The 21,139-nt window shown below is 41.6% G+C and overlaps 1 protein-coding gene across 1 annotated transcript in view; it reads right to left on the bottom strand.

Annotated features, from left to right (window-relative positions):
- lrp2a (low density lipoprotein receptor-related protein 2a) overlaps positions 1-21,139 on the bottom strand; it is a 211,697-nt gene that overhangs the window by 20,587 nt on the left and 169,971 nt on the right. The window contains exons 60-65 of the mRNA XM_060930575.1: positions 15,487-15,603; positions 13,371-13,487; positions 10,332-10,469; positions 8,600-8,722; positions 6,278-6,406; positions 6,012-6,143 (exon numbers count right to left, since the gene is read on the bottom strand). Of these exons, the coding sequence (XP_060786558.1) occupies positions 6,012-6,143; positions 6,278-6,406; positions 8,600-8,722; positions 10,332-10,469; positions 13,371-13,487; positions 15,487-15,603 (756 nt within the window). The remainder of the gene's footprint in view (positions 1-6,011; positions 6,144-6,277; positions 6,407-8,599; positions 8,723-10,331; positions 10,470-13,370; positions 13,488-15,486; positions 15,604-21,139) is intronic.

Raw genomic sequence — 21,139 nt, 5'->3', positions numbered from 1 at the left:
AGTATACTTAAGGAAATATACTTTAACTTTAGTTAAGTATACTTAATAAAATGAACTTGAAGTCTACTTCTTTTTGATAAGGGATTATAACAAAGGATCACTGCCTTTAAAGCATATACGCAGAACCATGGCCTCGCTTTCGTTTATAAATGCCTTAAGACCTCAAGAATGGCACAGGAATAGTTTTAAGCGTTAACAATAAATCTAATATAGTAATTTTTACGATTAAAGTGATTCATATAGGTAGCGGTCTGAGTGAATGACTTTGACGTCCGTAACGTCACAGCAGGAAGTCTATCGGTCTCATCGCCATTTCCGCTATACTAAAACACAGAGCTGACTGCAACTCCGATACTCCATTTTGAGCTCATTTATCACCATGCCATGTAGATGTGTTGCTGGCGGGTGCAGCAACACGACAAAAGGTGGATTTATGTTGCGTTCATGGCCCAAGAATGTTCAAACTGCAAAGATTTGGATGCGTTTTGTGAGAAGTTCACGGGCACATTGGGCGCCTACGAAGCGGTCTCTCCTCTGCTCTGCACATTTTACTGAAGACTCGTATGAGACCTCTGATCTGTTGAGGAGCGCTGGCTATAAGCCCGTATTGAAAGAGGGTGCAGTACCAACAATTACATAAAACTACAAGAAAAGGAAAGCATTTATTTTATTTATTTTTTAAAAGGAAAGTAAGTTCAGTTGCACCAGTTCTCCCAGAGTGTGAGCCAAGGGTTGTTGCTAAAACCGGTGACGTCCCGTCCCGTGTTTTAGTAATTGCCTGAGCCGAGCAGTAATGGCAGAGTACTCAGTAAGGAGAATGAGTGGAGCAGCCGTCTGATTTCTGCACTGGATATCGCTGCCATCTCGCCCTTACGTGGAAGAAGCGAATGAACGGAGAACTGAACGAACAACTGAAAGTCAGATTGTTTCAAAACAATCAGCCACAAGATCGGCCTTCAAGAAGTGAGAACACAGACGGGTAAGCTCCGACTCTCATTTGGATATAAAACAACAAAAACACATTGTTTACCTGCATTTAGATTAATACGTGTAACTTGTATTGTGTGTTTAAGTTACCGGTATAACATTATTTAATTTGCTTCAGAATGTGATTGTCTCAGTTCGTCTGATTATTTAATTAGCCTCTTACGTTTTATCAGTGAAAATGCATGCATGTACATGTATGTTGCATAAGTTATAACACCCATCCTGTTTTAATGAGTCAACCCAGAATCAATGAAGTCAAATCAGTCTTAGTTGAGCAAGTCGGTAACGGTATTTCTTACTTTCACCATAAATTTTTATTTATATGACTTTGGTCTATAGCTGTCAAAGGCCTCGGCCTTAAAACCGGTTCCTGCTGTGACGTCACGCACTCAGGGCTGGCTGGCTCAGCGGGGCAGCTCCAATGCCAACTTTGTGGTCGATTTTAACTCTCAAAAATATATGTTTTTAATTCCCATTTATGCAGCATACAAGAGTTAAGGGTGGAGATACTATCCACTCAGAAATTTATTTAAAAATAAAGGTTCTGCGTATCTGCTTTAAGCAGATTCCCTATTTCCAGTTATATCACAGCACTTTTGGCATTTCAATTCTGATTGGTCAGAAGATGGTGATTATTTTTCTTTAACAGTAACTCTGATAGTAAGGGTGACACAGTGGTGTAGTGGTTAGCACTGTCACCTCACAGCAAAAAGGTTCTGGGTTCAAGCCCAGTGGCTGACAGGGGCCTTTCCGTGTGGAGTTTGCATATTTGCCCCGTGTCTGTGTGGGTTTCCTCCGGTTTCCCCCAAAGTCCAAAGACATGCAGTTACTCTAAATTGTCCATTGATCAAGCTTGGAGAGGGAGGGGATCCACTAAGTTTAAAATGCTCTTGACATACCAGTGATGGACTGTTAAAAATGTCATCAGTGGTGACCCTATGATGATCAAATGGGACGAAGAAGATGAACGCTGATAATAGAAGTAGCTGCAACTTAAATAACAGGTTTATATTAATGTCCTTGTTCTAAAATGTTATCATTTCTATAGTAAAGGCTAATTAATCAGAATTTTCAGAAAACCTAAAAATAAACATTTTACATGTGCTTTCATTTAAAAGTTATGTGACTGCTGATATTTATGGCAGGCACCATGTTCCACAACAATTTACATTGTCTCATTTATACAACAGAGCAGTTGAGGGGGAGCTGGTTGGTATAGGGACTTGAACTCACAATCTTCTGAGTAGAGGGCCAATGTCATAACCAGTGAGCTACCACCACCCATGGGATGGTGGTTGATTTTGAAAGATGTTTATGTAAGTTTTCTAACTGGCATCTCCTAAGTCAGCACTTTGATTTTATAGGTTTTCTGCCACAGGAGAGTCTTCAGGATGGAGGGATTTGCAATTTCACCATAACCTGTCAGTGCACCATCTCATCTCATCTCATCTCATTATCTCTAGCCGCTTTATCCTGTTCTACAGGGTCGCAGGCAAGCTGGAGCCTATCCCAGCTGACTACGGGCGAAAGGCGGGGTACACCCTGGACAAGTCGCCAGGTCATCACAGGGCTGACACATAGACACAGACAACCATTCACACTCACATTCACACCTACGGTCAATTTAGAGTCACCAGTTAACCTAACCTGCATGTCTTTGGACTGTGGGGGAAACCGGAACACCCGGAGGAAACCCACGCGGACACGGGGAGAACATGCAAACTCCGCACAGAAAGGCCCTCGCCGGCCACGGGGCTCGAACCCGGACCTTCTTGCTGTGAGGTGACAGAGCTAACCACTACACCACCGTGCCGCCCGTCAGTGCACCATTTTAAAAAATATATATATATTTTCAAGAGAGAAGAAAAAAAAGAGGCTGGTGTGGTAATTAGTGTATATAGCTATTATAACTTGTTTCATGGCTGTTCCACAACATTAAAAGTTTGCGTTCCACATTTCTGCCATTTTGCAGTATCAGACTAAAAGATAATATCCTTAAATAATACAAAGTACATTTTTATTGAGCTTAGGCAACCTGTAAAAGGCACAGGGTTTTACTGCTCCAGTATTTCCATTTCTGAAGTGTTAGTTTTGGGGTTTGTACAACTTGCCAGCACATTCAGATCTATTCCTGTATCAACACTGAGGCATGAGCAACGTTTCCCAAAAAAGGCAGTTAAATTTCTAAAATAGGTGAAACTAAGTAACATTAACTAATAGCTCAGCAGTATTATCATAACTTGTGGGTGCATAATACACACAAGAATAACCAAGCTAAAATAATGCCACTTTGAATTGTTTTTTAACCAAATATTCTGTCGTCCACTCATAATAGAAAAATCAAAATCAGATACATTTCAAACCTTGAACAATTCATTTCGAAATCAAGCATTTTTAAGACTTTCAAGCTTCTGTTCAAACCCTGTACATGTATTTCACTATTCCGCACTGCGCTGAGCTGTAAATTTCAGGACCACGGTGGTGTAGTGGTTAGCGCTGTCGCCTCACAGCAAGAAGGTCCGGGTTCGAGCCCCGTGGCTGGCGAGGGCCTTTCTGTGCGGAGTTTGCATGTTCTCCCCGTGTCTGCGTGGGTTTCCTCCGGGTGCTCCGGTTTCCCCCACAGTCCAAAGACATGCAGGTTAGGTTAACTGGTGACTCTAAATTGACCGTAGGTGTGAGTGTGAATGGTTGTCTGTGTCTATGTGTCAGCCCTGTGATGACCTGGCGACTTGTCCAGGGTGTACCCTGCCTTTCGCCCGTAGTCAGCTGGGATAGGCTCCAGCTTGCCTACGACCCTGTAGAACAGGATAAAGCGGCTACAGATAATGAGATACCTTTAAACCCTAAAACTAAGATCAACATTTGGTAAGCGGGCCTTTAAGAAATCTATTACAATTGATTGATCAAAATATTTTGCTGTTTAAGCTGTAAATTAGCAGTTCATACAAGGTTTTAAAATATGCATATGAAAAAATGAATACATCCATTATCCGTAACTGCTTATCCTGTGCAGGGTCGCGGGCAAGCTGGAGCCTATCCCAGCTGACTATGGGCGAGAGGCGGGGTACACCCTGGACAAGTCGCCAAATCATCGCAGGGCTGACACACAGAGACACAACCATTCACACTCACGGTCAATTTAGAGCCACCAGTTAGCCTAACCTGCATGTCTTTGGACTGTGGGGGAAACCGGAGCACCCGGAGGAAACCCATGCAGACATGGGGAGAACATGCAAACAACTCCATACAGAAAGGCCTCAGTCGGCCACTGGGCTTGAACCCAAAACCTTCTTGCTGTGAGGCGACATTGCTAACTACTACACCACTGTGCTGCTCTAAATAATACAGATAGCCAAATTATTTATAGACCCTTTTCAAATGACGTCACGACAAACGCGGCCGCCATTTTGGACATGTACTACCAGTAGTTTACCACAGCCAGCATTGAGGAACGGCAGCAAAGAAAGTGTTTATTTTCAGCAAGACTTCCATCATGCCACTATATTGTTGTGCACCTGGATGTAGTAACCGTCAACAAACAAGGCAAGGGTTATCATTTTATCGGATCCCGGTAGATGCTGACCGACGGAGAAGATGGATAGCGGCCATAAACAGGAAAGATTAGCAGCCCTCGGCATACCAGCGCTTGTGTAGTGACCACTTTGTTGGAGGTAAGACGAATAAAATTAGCCAGAAAAGGCATTACATTGCTGTTAACATTCTGTGGCGGCGAGTGTGTAACCAAATAGGCTAAAATAACCCATTGTAACCTCTTTGTTCTTCTGTAGTAGCTATTAGCTAACGACATTAGCTAGCGTTGTGTTCCTTTGCTGTTGATAGACTGTAGGACAGATCAGAGGCAGTGTCCTACAAACAGCGCTTAATTTGAGGGGGAGCAAGCCGGAGCGCGCTCCGGAACCTCGGGCGTTGGCTCTGGCAGCTATTTACACTGGATCCGGTGATCCGACACCTCTTTTGACTATGTAACAACAACAACAAAAAAACCCCCAAATAATTAAATAAAAAAATGCAAGTTTATTTAGTGTTAATGTCTGATTTTGATATCTGTCTTGTTGGTGATTTCTCTCATGAAACGACATCCACAAAATATCTGCAGATGAACTTAATTTGCAGTGTTATTACAAAACATGCCCAGAAGCGCAGCGCCGCGCCCCCCTCCCCCCCCTTTTTTTCCGCACCGGAGCCGCTCATCCTCTGCGCTCTGGGACCTCCCACTTTACAAATTAAGCACTGCCTACAAATAAGTGTTCAAAACAAGAGGAACATGTATTTGTCTCTTAAATCCAGGCCGTTCCCTGTAATCTGTAACAACGGTTGGAGAAAGTAATGGCAAATAGTGAGTGCACAAACCATAGAAGGTGAACTGTACACAGCGCCAGGGCAGTGTGATGGTATGTCTACTTTTAGATTGTGTTAGCTTATCAATGAACACACTCGTCACTCGACGAGTTTCACGTCTTTACGACGGATACTTTAATGTGTGTTAGGTATTATTGTTGCAGTCTTCGTGGCTTCGTGTACTTCCGTACGTCTGTAAACAATCCAGGCGGAAGCAGATAAACGTCGCTCTCTAAGCCTGCTAACCTCAATTTTTGAAAATACCTCTCCCTCTGCTCGCCCTGTAAATGCCCTATGTCGCTGGATAGCGAAGGTGTTTTCTGCATCTCGCTCCTTTTTCTTGTATGTTCTCCGTTTGTCGCCTTCAAACCAATTCGAGCCGAAGTCCACTACATGTCCAAAATGGTGGTCGCGTTTACGAAGGTCACGTGACTGAAAAGGGTCTATATTATTTACATGGACTTTACACTTTTCTCAGTTTTACAAAGACAGTATTCTGTCAGGAGTGACCCCCGGACACTAAGGATCTGCCATTTACCATGGTGGACAAATACTTACTGATGAAAATGACAGACTCTTACAGTAATTTTTTGAAACAGATTACAGTATTTTCTGCTGTGTGTGGTGTTGTTGTTGTTATTATGTGTATGGACTGATTTACACACCCTCACAGGAGTTCCTGTTGTCCTCTCTGGCTTTGTAGCCCTGCCTGCAGGAGCAGATAAAGCCTCCACCTGCCAACTCAGTGCAGTTATGTTCACAGAGATTCTCACCACAAGAGCGCCCACTACCGCTGTCTAACACAGGCAAAAAGAGAAAAACATATGCTTCAATATTTACCGCATGACAATGATATAAGTGAGGAGTGAGTGTGATGCAAAGGCTGGTTTGTTGCATGTGTATTTGTGTAGGGGGAGTTAATGTTACGCACTACATCCCAACTCATCAGTCTGGTCTCCACAGTCATCATAATCATCACAGACATACTGCAGAGGAATGCACTGGCTGTTCCCACATTTAAATTCATCAGGAGAACAGGGCCTGTGAGTGGGAGTCACGCCTGAAAGCAGAAGAGGACATCACGATGATCCATTACAGAAATCTCCGCTGTGTGGACGCATGTAGGAAATATATAGCCAGATTTATGGAGTGATAGTATTACAGGACATTGTCTAACACAGAAGAGTCACTCTGCTATAAATAAAATGACCTCAAAGAAAATTGTTCATCAGCATTAACATCAGAAAAGGCTGATTTTACATATTTTCTTTTGCAGATTATTTGATCATATGACGTGTTCATGTAGAACACGGGTTCTCAAACGTTTGGCAGCAAGAGACCCCTTTAACTGTGGAAAAAAAATTCCATGGGCTGTATCAGTACAGCGTTATCTTATGAACATAGTCCAGCTATTAGTCTAACATTAGTCTCATTAGTTAACTCTTTTTACCAGAGACCAAAAAAAGAGGGAATTTCTGCCCGTTTTGTGGATGCCCATGTTCAGCATTGACTTTACATGTGATGTCACATTCAACAGAAGTGGTTAATGGCTTATATGAAAGTAGACACTCAGGGCTTTAAAGCTAGACGGCCTTTCAGATTAACAAGTGTAGGTCATAAAAAGAAATTTCCCTGACACCCAATTATTTTTGTTAAGTAGAACGAAAGCTACTGAATTCGAATCACAGACTTCTGATTTTATTAGATTTTTTAAAAATAGAACAATTAATGAATTTAGGGCCATGTGCCCCTAAACTCTTCGCTATTTTTTTCCTGCTTCACCATGAAGCTACACGATTCTACGCCATGCATCACGTGGTGAGCTTTCCCTGTTCACGCAAGGCATTGTGGGATACAGATTTGAAACAGGAGAGAAAAATGGAGGACGTGAGTGTGCGAATGAAACATGAAAGACTGACTACAGTAATGGAAAGCAAGAAGAAAAAACATTTTGTTGCGAAGAAAAGGAAATGCAGGACCAAACTAATAAATATCGGCGGTCAGCGAGCACCTCGGTACGATCAACTGTTTGTTTAGCGACAGATTGATGTAACTGTCAGTGCACAGTCAAGGTAAACCTGTAGATGGCAGTAATGCAACACTGTGGATGCCAAACCCAAAAGATGAACAAGAAGAAGAAGATGACGAAGGTAAGTGTGCGCATGCACACACGGACTTCGTCTGTCTGCTTGACTGCACGAAGCGAGCGATTTCATGCACATTATTTGTTCGGGAATCCCCTCAAATTAAATAACTTCCCAGCCACAGAATGGCTTGTTTTTTTTTTTTTTTTAGATATAACAGAAATAAACATATATCACAATGACCAAATTTCAGAGGGAACTAAATTTCACTGATTTTATGAAATCGAAAGGCCATCTACTTTTAAGAATTTGCAGGTTTTCATTGCTTTTTTTTTAAAAATCTTGCCTACTAGGTTTAAATGTTAAAATTTCATTGTGGCAGTTGTATATGGGGTTTTACTCTCAAAAAAGCTTTAGTATATTTCTGTACCAATGTTATTGTGGAGAAATGTGAACTGTTTGCCCAGTAGAGGGCTCGCACCCCTCCCCTTTCCCATCACCCTGCTCATCAGCAGCTAAACACAGAGTCGTGATACTCTACACACACAAACCCAAAAGTGTCCAGACTAATCTTATAACAGACTTGCAGCCATAAAACAATTCATTTGTTTATGCGAATTGAAAATGTCTGATTAGTTGATTTCCATTCCTCCAACAGAATAAAATGCCAATGTACTACAAGAAAGGGTTAAATGTGTACGATAATACTTTAGCTATTTATTTTAGCCACAGTTGTTTTATTCCTGAAATTTCCACTCACAAAACATCATCATTAGATTCAAATAGACATTATTTGTGTTTGTTATTAATGAGTTAATGAGGGTTGGATTCAACCCATTCAATTTCAAGGGCCAATAGCTATAACTTGATAATAAATATAATATTGATAGTGGTTGGCTGTGATTAAAAAAAAAAATCACCGTACTTCACGAGACCTCACTTTGAGAACAACAGGTGTACAAGGCAGATTTTAATATTGCTAAATGTACTATGTCAAAGTACCAGTGAAGTACCATTTTAGATCATTAAAAACTATGTTGAAAAACAAATGTGACATTAGTCAGTCCTGTTTAGATCATGTTTTGATTCACCACTTACCATGCTGTTTTATTAAAAGTTTTGTCTACTAAAAGTATTTGCCGCTTTACAAATACTTAATCTGTACTCACAGTGCTCCTGTTTTTCATCTGTTCCATCTCCACAGTCATCCACCGAGTTGCAGAGTTCATGACTGTAGATACAGCGGTTATTGTCACAGCGGAAGCGGAAAGGAGGTTCACATGGGATATCCACTGTAGAAAGAAATATGTATTTTTTATTATTTTAATATTAGTTACTATTTTCACTTCTTGAACACTTTAGTTCATGCTTAAGGTATATGTACAGGACCAGTCACAAGTTTGGACACACCTTCTAATTCAATGTTTTTCTTTATTATTATTATTATTATTATTATTATTATTATTATTATTAATTAAAAGACACTTCATGTCTTAAAGTAATGATGGATGTCGTTTCTCTTTACTGAGTTGAGCGGTTTTTGACATAGTATGGATTACTACAGTTGTAGAATAGGGCTATTTACTGTATTTTTATTATTTACTATTTACTGTTTGATCTCAAATGCATTAAGAAGGCAAGAAATTCCACTAATTAACTTTTGATGAGGCACCTGTTAATTGAAAAGCATTCCAGGTTTGTAGTTGAGTCACTAAACCTCAAGTCTGAGTCCAGTCTCGAGTCCCCAGTGTTCAAGTCTGAGTCAAGTCCAAGTCATTAAAGACAAATTTTGAGTCAAGTCCACTATTGATTTGAGTCGAGTCCAAGAACAAGACTCCAACTGCACCATTTGACGGTGGCTGTGTTGGACTAACGTTACTGCTCGACTGCCCCATTTTAGTTAATAGGCTACAGATAAAAAGCTTGTTCATTGCTCAGCAAGCCCCGCCCACTATCAACAGGGCAAATAACATGAGAGAGGGTTAACACTAGCTAGTTCATCAGTCAGCAAGCCCCGTTATCAACAGAGCAATGAACACAGCGTGTCACTGACTTCTCTGGGCGGAGTCTTGCCAAATGACGATTGAAGTTCAAGGTTGTCCCCGTCATCATCTCGATAGTTCTTCTACATATGGAACACATAGCAGTGCATTTTTTCCCACTGCACGAGAAGTCTGTATCAGCAAAGCGGACAATCCTAGGGGCTTCTCTCCAGGCATTTTGGCGCCATTAACGTTAGTTTGTTCCTGAACATGACGTATGAGCAGGTGAATGTGCATTCTCTTGCACACAATTAGTATAAAAATGAATGTAGATATAAATATCTTATGCCAGACTATTATGGCATGTTACAAAAAATAAAGAAAAAATCAGAGTCCTCGTCTCCAGTTTACGAGTCTGAATGCAGTTAATGCACGAGTCCAAGTCCAAGTCATTAGTGCACAAGTCCAAGTCAAGTCATGAGTCCTTAAAATTAGGGTACGAGTCGGATTTGAGTACTACAAGCCTGATGACTACCTCATGAAGCTGGTTAAGATAATGGCAATAATATGCAAAGCATCATCAAGGTAAACGCTGGCTCCTTTGAAGAATCTAAAATATGAAACTTTTTTTGTTTTTTAACACTTTTTTGTTTATCGAATGATTCCATATATGTTCCAGACATGATTTCATAGTTTTGATGTCTTCAGTATTGTTCTACAACGTAGAAAATAGTCAAAATACAGAAAAACCTACGAATGAGTAGGGGTGTCCAAACTTTTGACGAGTACGCTCTCTCTCTCTCCACACACACATGCATACATGCATACACAAACATAGATAGATAGATAGATAGATAGATAGATAGATAGATAGATAGATAGATAGATAGATAGATAGATAGGAAGTATAGTCTCTCACAGCAGAGATGTAGCTCTTCATCTGATCCGTCTCCACAGTCATTGTCCCCATCACACTTCCAGTGCTGCTGAACACACACATGATTCTTACACTCGAACAGGAAGGGAGGACAGTATGTCCCATTCGGGTAACGGGTTGCTGCAAAGGGCACAGACAATAGCAATATATGTGAAGACATGAACTGGTTCTTTACATCTTTACAGTATTTATATTTTTTATTGAAAAAGTGGCCTTTGATATTTTAGATCCTCATCTCATCTCATCTCATTATCTCTAGCCGCTTTATCCTTCTACAGGGTCGCAGGCAAGCTGGAGCCTATCCCAGCTGACTACGGGCGAAAGGCGGGGTACACCCTGGACAAGTCGCCAGGTCATCACAGGGCTGACACATAGACACAGACAACCATTCACACTCACAATCACACCTACGGTCAATTTAGAGTCACCAGTTAACCTAACCTGCATGTCTTTGGACTGTGGGGGAAACCGGAGCACCCGGAGGAAACCCACGCGGACACGGGGAGAACATGCAAACATTTTAGATCCTGTATTCTAATTTTAGTTGCATAATGTAAATTTTCTAAACATATTTTTTTCCTAAATACACTTTATCACTTGCTATAGAAAAAGAGATCTAAATAATGCCATTTGTGGCACATATGCTATGTATTTTCTAGTTAAATAATAAAAATCATTCTAATTAATTTCCTTAACCTGTACAATGCAATTGAAAAACAAACAAATCTGTTCGGGGGGAAAACATAAAAAAAAAAAAAGTATAATAAGCTGGTTGCATAAGTGTGCGCACCCTTAATCTAATACTTTGTTGAAGCACCTTTTGATTTAATTACAGCATTCGGTCTTTTTGGGTTCACACCTGCCGTCAATTAAAATGACTGATTAACCCCAAATAAAGTTCAGACATTTACTCAGTTGCATCCTGCAGCCAAAGCCAGGGTTCACAGAGAGCTTACAAAGCATCAAAGGGATCTCATTGTTGAAAGGTATCAGTCAGGAGAAGGGGCCAAAAACATTTCCACTGGATTAGATATACCATGGAGCACAGTGAAGACAGTCATCAAGAAGTGCAGAAAATATGGGACAACAGTGACATTACCGAGAACTGGACGTCCCTCCAAAATTGATGAAAAGACTAGACGAAAACTGGTCAGGGAGGCTGCCAAGAGGCCTACAGCGACACTGAAGGAGCTGCAGGAATTTCTGGCAAGTACTGGTTGTGTACTACATGTGACAACAATCTCCTGTATTCTGGACTATGAGGTAGGGTCAAAGAAAAAACATCCAGGCGCAGCTAAATTTTGAAAAAAAAAAAATACATCAACTCTCCCAAAAGCATGTGGGAAAATGTCTTATGGTCTGATGAAACCAAGGTTGAACTTTTTGGCCACAATTCCAAAAGGTATGCTTGGTGCAAAAACAACACTGCGTATCACCAAAAGAACACCATAACCACGGTGAAGCATGGTGGTGGCAGCATCATGTTTTGGGGTTGTTTTTCTTCAGCTGGAACAGGGGCTTTAATCAAGGTTGAGGGAATTATGAACAGTTCTAAATACCAGTCAATTTTGGCCCAAAACCTTCAGGTGTCTGTTAGAAAGCTGAAGGTGAAGAGGAATGTCATCTTTCAGCATGACAATGACCTCGAAAAGGTTTTGGAATGGCCCAGCCAGAGCCCAGACCTAAATCCAATTGAAAATCTCTGGGGTGACCTGAAGAGGGCTGTGCACAAGAGATGCCCTCGCCATCTGACAGATTTGGAGCACTTTTGCAAGGAAGAGTGGGCAAATATTGCCAAGTCTACAGTAGATGTGGCAGGCTGATAGACTCCGACCCAAAAATACTGAATGCTGTAATTAAACCAAAAGGTGCTTCAACAAAGTATTAGTTTAAGGGTGTGCACACTTATGCAACCAGTTTATTATACGTTTCTTTATTTTTTTATGTTTTTCCCCAGAACAGATTTGTTTGTTTTTCAATTGAATTGTACAGGTTATAGGTCACATTAAAGGTGGGAAAAGTTTTGAAATTATTTATCGTGGTCTCATTTTTTCACATCAGAAAAAACTAGCATTTTAACGAGGCGTGTACACTTTTTATATTCACTGTATAGTGTACCAGCTTGTAGCGCACCCTTATGTATTTGTATATGTAGCAACTAGGAAGCTATTTGGAATCCAGCAACATCTCATCTCATCATCTCTAGCCGCTTTATCCTTCTACAGGGTCGCAGGCAAGCTGGAGCCTATCCCAACTGACTACGGGCGAAAGGCGGGGTACACCCTGGACAAGTCGCCAGGTCATCACAGGGCTGACACATAGACACAGACAACCATTCACACTCACATTCACACCTACGGTCAATTTAGAGTCACCAGTTAACCTAACCTGCATGTCTTTGGACTGTGGGGGAAACCGGAGCACCCGGAGGAAACCCACGCGGACACAGGGAGAACATGCAAACTCCACACAGAAAGGCCCTCGCCAGACCCGGGGTTCGAACCCAGGACCTTCTTGCTGTGAGGCGACAGCGCTAACCACTACACCACCGTGCCGCCTCCAGCAACATTACTGTGGTTAAATAATGACGAATAAACCTGAAAAGTTTATTATACAGTGATGAGTTTGCCCGAATATAGAAGAAAGCATCACAACCATCACCTTCTGTGGCTTATGGTATAAGAATACACAGTGTAGAACTACAATGTAAAAGTTCTTTCTGCCTGTGCTAGTATAAAATAATTGGAAATTAATATTTGACGTAATTATCATTCAAATGGAATTTTTAATGAAATGCAACAGCACTAAGTGAGATTAATGGGAAAGGACCACATGTGCATGAATTATGTCAAAACAGCACCACTAGTAAAAAAAAAACCTGTATTATATTCAGAAATGTTGGGATGGATATTTTCACAAGAGCATGTATCAAAAGTACACGTCAGTAGCTCAGTAGTATTTGTCTGACTAGGGCTTCCAGCCAGGAGTTGTGTATGCATAAAAGAATGAGGAGGAACTCACGGCAGGATGTCTCATCACTGAAGTCCAAACAGTCTGCACTGCCATCACATTTGAAGCGCTCAGCGATGCAGTGACCACTGTCACATTGGAAGTATCCAGGATGGCAGGTCCGCAACTCTAAAACAGCAAGAACATTACACTTCACACACCAGTCTCCGGTCCATACACACAGGATAAAAACACCGCTTAGGCAAGCAGGACTGGATCACACAGTCTGTGCCATTTGCCTTGCATCCAGGAGGATGCAGTTCGACAGTGTTCTCACTGGGATCGAAAGCTGGCAGTGTCCTTCTCTCTCTCGCAGGAAGTGTGCGAGAACTGTGTCGCAGAGCTGAGCACTTACCATTCTTCCTAAAGTAAAATGAGACACTTGGCAATGCCATGGAAAGCCCAGCTATTACACAGAACTGGCTAAATAACAAAACTCTAAGAAATGAATGAAACACAAGCAACATTTGTGATCATCATTCTGATTTCGTTAGCAATCAAGTAAAATGCTGAAGTTTATGAAATTTATACACTACCGTTCAAAAGTTTGGGGTCACTTTGAAATGTCCTTATTTTTGAAAGAAAAGCACTGTTCTTTTCAATGAAGATCACTTTAAACTAATCAGAAATACACTCTATACATTGCTAATGTGGTAAATGACTATTCTAGCTAAATTCTACTAAATGTCTGGTTTTTTGGTGCAATATCTCCATAGGTGTATAGAGGCCCATTTCCAGCAACTATCACTCCAGTGTTCTAATGGTACATTCAGTACGTTTACATGCACATCCAAATCGAGCTGCTGTCGGTAATCGAGCTAAGGGTCCCAGCAGGGGTGCCAGAGAAATCCAATCCTACATGCACACAAGGAAATCGAGCTATTGTGTGAGGTACATTGTGCACCCGAGCCACAGGTGGCGCTACACGCCCCATCGTGTTGGTGCACTTCCGGTTGTCGTCATGAAGAAGAGCTATTCAAGAGTATAAACAAAGTTATCAGTTCCATGTTCTCCATTGCGTGTTTTTCTCCCGTCCATGAATTTTAATATATTCAACTCCTTAAGCTGAATGAGCATGAACTCTGTCTCCTCATTGCTCCAGAAGTGCACGTTTCTGCTCGCCATTTTCTCTTCTTCGTTTGTTCCTCCTGACCTCTTCTGCTGCTCGCTACTACTGTTGTCATGCCGACTGAGGCTGTCGTGTTTCCCGCTTGTGGTCTCGTCACTCGTCACTTCCGGAAGGGGCAGTGCTGAAGTAAGTAGCTGGACTACGTAGCTCGTTAGGGTTTACATGCACTAAGTAGCTCGGCAAAAATCGCATAATCTAGGTCGTGTAGCTCGATTACGAGAAATCAAGTTCGGTTCAATTTCAGCCTAGCTAAGGTGTTTCCATGGCATTTAGAACTTCGATTTCAGTCGAGCAACGGCAGAAATTCGATTTTTTCTATGTGCATGTAAACGCACTGAATGTGTTTGCTCATTGCCTCAGAAGGCTAATGGATGATTAGAAAACCCTTGTACAATCATGTTAGCACAGCTGAAAACAGTTGAGCTCTTTAGAGAAGCTATAAAACTGACCTTCCTTTGAGCAGATTGAGTTTCTGGAGCATCACATTTGTGGGGTCGATTAAATGCTCAAACTGGCCAGAAAAAAGTCTTGACTATATTTTCTATTCATTTTACAACTTATGGTGGTAAATAAAAGTGTGACTTTTCATGGAAAACACAAAATTGTCTGGGTGACCCCAAACTTTTGAACGGTAGTGTATTTCAGTCCCAGATATGTTTAATACCTTTACAGGCCCATTCAAAATGCACAAACAGTGGCCAGTTTTTAGTTGAATAATGGTCTCTTTTGTATAATTTTCTGTGAATGCCTCATGGTTAATGCATTATCATCACACAGACTGCTTTCCTTTGTAAAACCAGAATTCAAAAGTGTTCATGCATGATGCAACATGATTCGTAAGTAAATAATTATTCAGCCGTTAATTATATGGCACGTAAAACGACTGAAAAACTGATAAAAGATGGTTCTGCATAAACAGTTCAGGAGAAAGTTTGAGAATGAGGCTGCTACGCCCCCCACTGTATACTCCCACCAGGCAAACAAAGAGGCTCTGCTCACCACAGTCCCTTTCATCCGAATTATCCTCACAGTCGTTGTCATGGTCACACACCCAGCGTTGAGGAATGCAGCGCAGGTTGTCACAGCGATACTCACTCTCTGTGCATGCTCGAGGGTCTGCAGATGCACAAAATTGTGTCAATCGCCTGCCTCTCTCTCTCTCTCTCTCTCTCTCTCTCTCTCACACACACACACACACACACACACACACACACACACACACACACACGCGCACAAATACTACAACAAGCATATTTCGTTTCTCTGTATATGCTACGTTGTATTCTACAATTCAGGCATGTTCATTAATAATTCAAGTTTAAAATTTGACTTTCTGAATTCTGTTTTTCTTTATCATTTTATTGAATCATGCTTAAATCTCATACTGTTTCCCTTATACAGTACAGACCACAATAGTACTTCCTGATGAAAAAAAAATAGCTGAGGATCTAAATAAATAAATAAATAAGCAAGCATCCATTATCCGTAACTGTTTATCCTGTGCAGGGTCGTGGGCAAGCTGGAGCCTATCCCAGCTGACTATGGGTGAGAGGTGGGGTACACCCTGGACAAGTCACCAGGTCATCGCAGGGCTGATACAGAGAGATAAACAACCACTCACACTCACGGTCAATTTAGAGCCACCAGTTAGCCTAACCTGCATGTCTTTGGACTGTGGGGGAAACCAGAGCATCCGGAGGAAACCCACGCAGACACGGGGAGAACATGCAAACTCCACACAGAAAGGCCCTCGCCGGCCACTGGGCTCGAACCTAGAGCCTTCTTGCTGTGAGGTGACAGTGCTAACCACTACACCACCATGCCGCCCATAAATAAGCATTCGATATCTCATCTCATCTCATTATCTCTAGCCGCTTTATCCTTCTACAGGGTCGCAGGCAAGCTGGAGCCTATCCCAGCTGACTACGGGCGAAAGGCGGGGTACACCCTGGACAAGTCGCCAGGTCATCACAGGGCAGATACATAGACACAGACAACCATTCACACTCAGATTCACACCTACGGTCAATTTAGAGCCACCAGTTAGCCTAACCTGCATGTCTTTGGACTGTGGGGGAAACCAGAGCATCCGGAGGAAACCCACGCAGACACGGAGAACATGCAAACTCCACACAGAAAGGCCCTCGTCGGCCACTGGGCTCGAACCTAGAGCCTTCTTGCTGTGAGGTGACAGTGCTAACCACTACACCACCATGCCGCCCATAAATAAGCATTCGATATGATATTTACATATTCAGAGTGCGTCCATACCTACATAATGCAATTTAATACAGGCAAGTAAAAAACTGAGTTCACACAAAGTCCTAAATTACATTTACAAGTGCACTTTTTTCAGTATTTAATCAAGTATAGGTGAAACGGGAAGGTAATCCAGGGTTGAAATACCAGGAAAATGGAGGCAATAATATGTTTAATCACCTCATGATAATTTCCAAGGTCTAGTACTAGGATAAAGGCTTGTCAGAGGTGGACAGTAACAAAGTAAATTTACTTGAGTACTGTACTTAAGTACACTTTTTGAGTATCTGTACTTTACTTGAGTATTATTTACTTTAACTCCACTACATCTGAAAGACAAATGTTGTACTTTTTACTCCACTACATTTCTATCAAGGTCGTCGTTACTCGTTACTATGAAGCAGCTTTGAAAGTGGATGTTTTTTTCTTTTCTTTTCTAAAACGTGATTGGCTTTTTCACAGTTGACACTGAGACAGCCTATCAGTAATCTCTAGGGTCACGTCATGTATAGACTGTATAAAATCAAGTTCAATGATTTCTCTGCAGCGTTATTTAACACAAATCAGTTGATGGCAGAACGGAAGGAGGCGATTCTTCTGGGGAATGCTCTGGGGAAAGGAGTAAAGATTCGTTTTATTTTTAAATATTTGCTTTGTTTGCCTAAAATGAACCACATTATGGCTTCCAAAAACTCGCCTTCTGGCCTGCAGAAGCATGTAAACATTTTATTCCAAGAGAAAGCTTGCAGTGAAGTTGACTGTGCTTTTAGAGCTAGCGATAATGTTACAATAGCTATGCAGTCTGGTTAGTCAAATGCCTTTCCATGGATTTGCCCGCCAAGTTGCCGTAGCCTTGTCTACGGCTAACGTTATGGTAACACATAGCTCATTAACTTGCACACTGTTAGTTAGCACGTAAAATCGGAATTACGCTAACATGAATAACGTTAACTTATCTGAAGTCCTTTCAAAAATATGTTTTAGCCTAATCTTGCCAAATAAACAGAATGTAGAAATCTTTCTTTTCTAGTAACATTGGCTACTCAATATGATTTTGAGTTTGAAAAGAGTTTGCTAGCATGTCAGGTGGAGCTTCACTGACTAGCTAGCTTAACGTTAAACCACCATGATGGCACAGCATGCGTTCATTTTGTGAATTCATATTTCTGTCTTTGGTAACATTAACATTGTAGATTTTGTGACCTTGCACAATTACTACAGCTACTACGTTGTTTTTTTTTTTTTACCAGTAGCCAGAGAAAAACTAGCTAACATCTTACTGATGATTATGCTTGGTTGTAAGTTGTGTTTCATTTTGTAACATTCTACCAGGTGTTTATTCTACAGGTTCTACAAGTTAGTCAGTAAATCCAGTCGGTTGCTTCAGAGGCATTAGGCTTTGTAAGCGTTGTGGCAATAATACAACAATGCGTTGACAGAAAATGTACTTTTAATACTTAAGTATTTTTAAAAGCAAATACTTCAGTACTTTAAGTAAAAATTTGACTGTACAACTTTCACTTGTATTGGAATAATATTTGAACAGTGGGATCTGTACTTTGACTTAAGTAATGAAGTTGGGTACTTTGTCCACCTCTGAGCCTTGTGCAATTCCTTGTAAATAATCAAGAAGCTCATCTGAGAACAGAAGCCACGCTGCTACCACACTTTCAGGAGACTGATTTACCTCCTTAATCTTCCAGTTTATTATTCATTTACTCCTAAAGCACAGTATTCACCATAATACTATGGATTATTCAGTAGCTAAAGTGAAGGAGTTAAGAGTGAGGAAAAGTCTACGCCTGCTGACAAGTCCTGGGAGTTGAAAGATTAACACAAACACAGTGAGGTGACAACAGGAGGAAAAGGCTAATGTCAATGAATCAGAAGAACGTGAAAGCAGTACAGCAGGTGACTGTCATTTATAAGGCAATTAAGATAAGATAAGATAGCCTTTTATTATCCCACAAGGAGAAATTTACATTGTTACAGCAGCAAAAAAGCGGCAAAATATAGAAAGAAAAGTAGATAAGGCAGTGAAGGAGTAGTGCAAAAAGTACTAAGTATACTAAGAATGAGGACTGCGTGTAATAAGAAAGAAGATGACACTCAGCAAATGGCACGGTGGTTTAGTGGTTAACACTGTCACCTCACAGCAAGAAGGTTCTGGGTTTGAGCCCAGCAGCCAGCAAGGGCCTTTCTGTGTGGAATTTGCATGTTCTCCCCATGTCTGCATGGGTTTCCTCCGGGTGCTCTAGTTTCCCCCACAGTCCAAAAACATGCAGGTTAGGCTAAGGGTCGACCGATACTCGGCCGGCCCGATATTCTGCATTTTTAGGGTTATCGGTATCGGCCATAATTTCCACCGATATGCCGATAACATGCCTTTTTTGCAGCCATTTCGTTCCTAACGCGACTGTCACTGCACGTCCTTTCCTGCACTCGCCTCTCTGAGTTCAAGAACACGGTCCCGCCCACCACAACATCTGATTTGTTTGGCACAAGAGATATAGCCAATCGACACGTGTAGCTAAATGCTGTGAACTGTTTCAAAGCGGCCGTATGGGCACTCGGGCAGAAGCAGATCCAACTTCAAGGTAAGGACACGCTGCTTTTGCCGCAATAAGTCACAAACACACAAGTTGCAAAAGCACAACATCATTACATTACATTATGTTTACATTCTTCATCTACTACTCGTTAAAATTGTCCATTTGCATCTGTGTAGCCAGGCAAACTTAGCTTATGGAAGGAAGCACTTGAATTAGCCTACAACCAATTACTCTCACTGAAACTACATGTAATGCTTCCTTCACTACAATATAATCCTCCTAAATTGGGAATATTAGGCTTGGGCATTAAAAGCATTAGAATGTAGATGGTTACTTGTTAAGTTGTTACATAATAGGGAGTGATAGCCTACTTTATGTTTGATTTTACTTTTTAAAAAATGCTGCAGGCAGCTCTCCTACACTTGATTTGTTATTTAAAAACTACTTGAAGTTGGTAAGACTTAGTTCTTAGTGTAAAAGAATCCAGAGTGTATTTTCATTTATTTTCCACTGAAAATGGTGAGCTGTAACATAGTAGGGAGTGATTTATTTTTTTTATTGGTGAATATTTATTTTATTATTATTTTATTTCTCATTTTATTCTAACTAATGTTTGACTTTATTGTACAAATGCTGCTGGCATCTCCCTGCACAAAATTTCATGTTCAATTTTACAATTAAACATACATTTCATGGATATGAAGGTCTGTGTCAGTGTGTGCTATGTTTAATTTCATGTGAATTATAATGTTTACATTTATCGGTTGCACATATCGGTTATCGGCATTCCAATTCCATAATACTCGGTATCGGTATCGGCCCTGAAAAAAACATATCGGTCGATCCCTAGGTTAGGCTAATTGGTGGCTCTAAATTGGCCGTAGGTGTGAGTGTGAGCAGTGGCGATCCTAGAGTGATTTACTCCCCGGGCGAAACCCCCTGCTGGCGCCCCCCCCCCCCCCCCCCCCCGCCCGTCTTGTTTTTTTTTTCGGGGTTTTTTTTTGGGGACCTTTTTTTTGGGGGCCCGTTATTTTTTTTTTTCGCACCCGCGCCACTGCCCCCCCCGCGTTGGGCTCTGTATTAGCCAACAGAATGTTAACAGCTTTACATGGTCGTTTAAACATTTCTCGTCGTGTGTTGTACGTCGCGGACACGGCCCGTTATAAATTTGCTGTTACCAGAATGGCAATGATCAAGTCACTGTATTACTTAAGACTCTGTGTAATGTCATAGTAGTGTAGTACTATGGTAGTAAAGTCTTTTTGATGACTAGTACAACGTTCCGCTGGCGGGATTGTGCATATTATGGGGCTACGACAAGTTAGGCACACACACACACTGATGACATCACCTGCGCAACTTTGGTATTGGGCTTCCCCATCCAAAATGTTCACACACCCCCGCCCGTCTTTTTTTTTTCGGGGGATTTTTTGGGGGGACCTTTTTTCGGACCGTTTTTTTTTTTTTCGCGCCCGCGCTCGTGCCGCCCCCCCCCCGTGATGCCGCCCCGGGCGGCTGCCCAGTCGGACCGCCCCCAGGACCGCCCCTGAGTGTGAGTGTGAATGGTTGTTTGTCTCTGTGTCAGCCCTGTGATGACCTGGCGACTTGTCCAGGGTGTACCCCGCCTGTCAAGTCAGCTGGGATAGGCTCCAGCTTGCCTGCGACCCTGTAGAACAGGATAAGCGGCTACAGATAATGGATGGATGGATGAGACTCAGCTCAAGTGTTTGAAATCAAATCCGATGCAATGAGACTTCAACAGCAAATGTGAGTGCAAGCATCCCAGTTTGAATGCTGGGAAAGTTGAAAGAACACAAATCTTGAACATCAGCAATAAAGAT

This window comes from Neoarius graeffei, chromosome 9 (genome assembly GCF_027579695.1).
Source record: "Neoarius graeffei isolate fNeoGra1 chromosome 9, fNeoGra1.pri, whole genome shotgun sequence".
NCBI lineage: Eukaryota > Metazoa > Chordata > Actinopteri > Siluriformes > Ariidae > Neoarius > Neoarius graeffei.
Note: the sequence above shows the minus strand (reverse complement) of the source record. Positions and strands in the feature narration are given on the sequence as shown.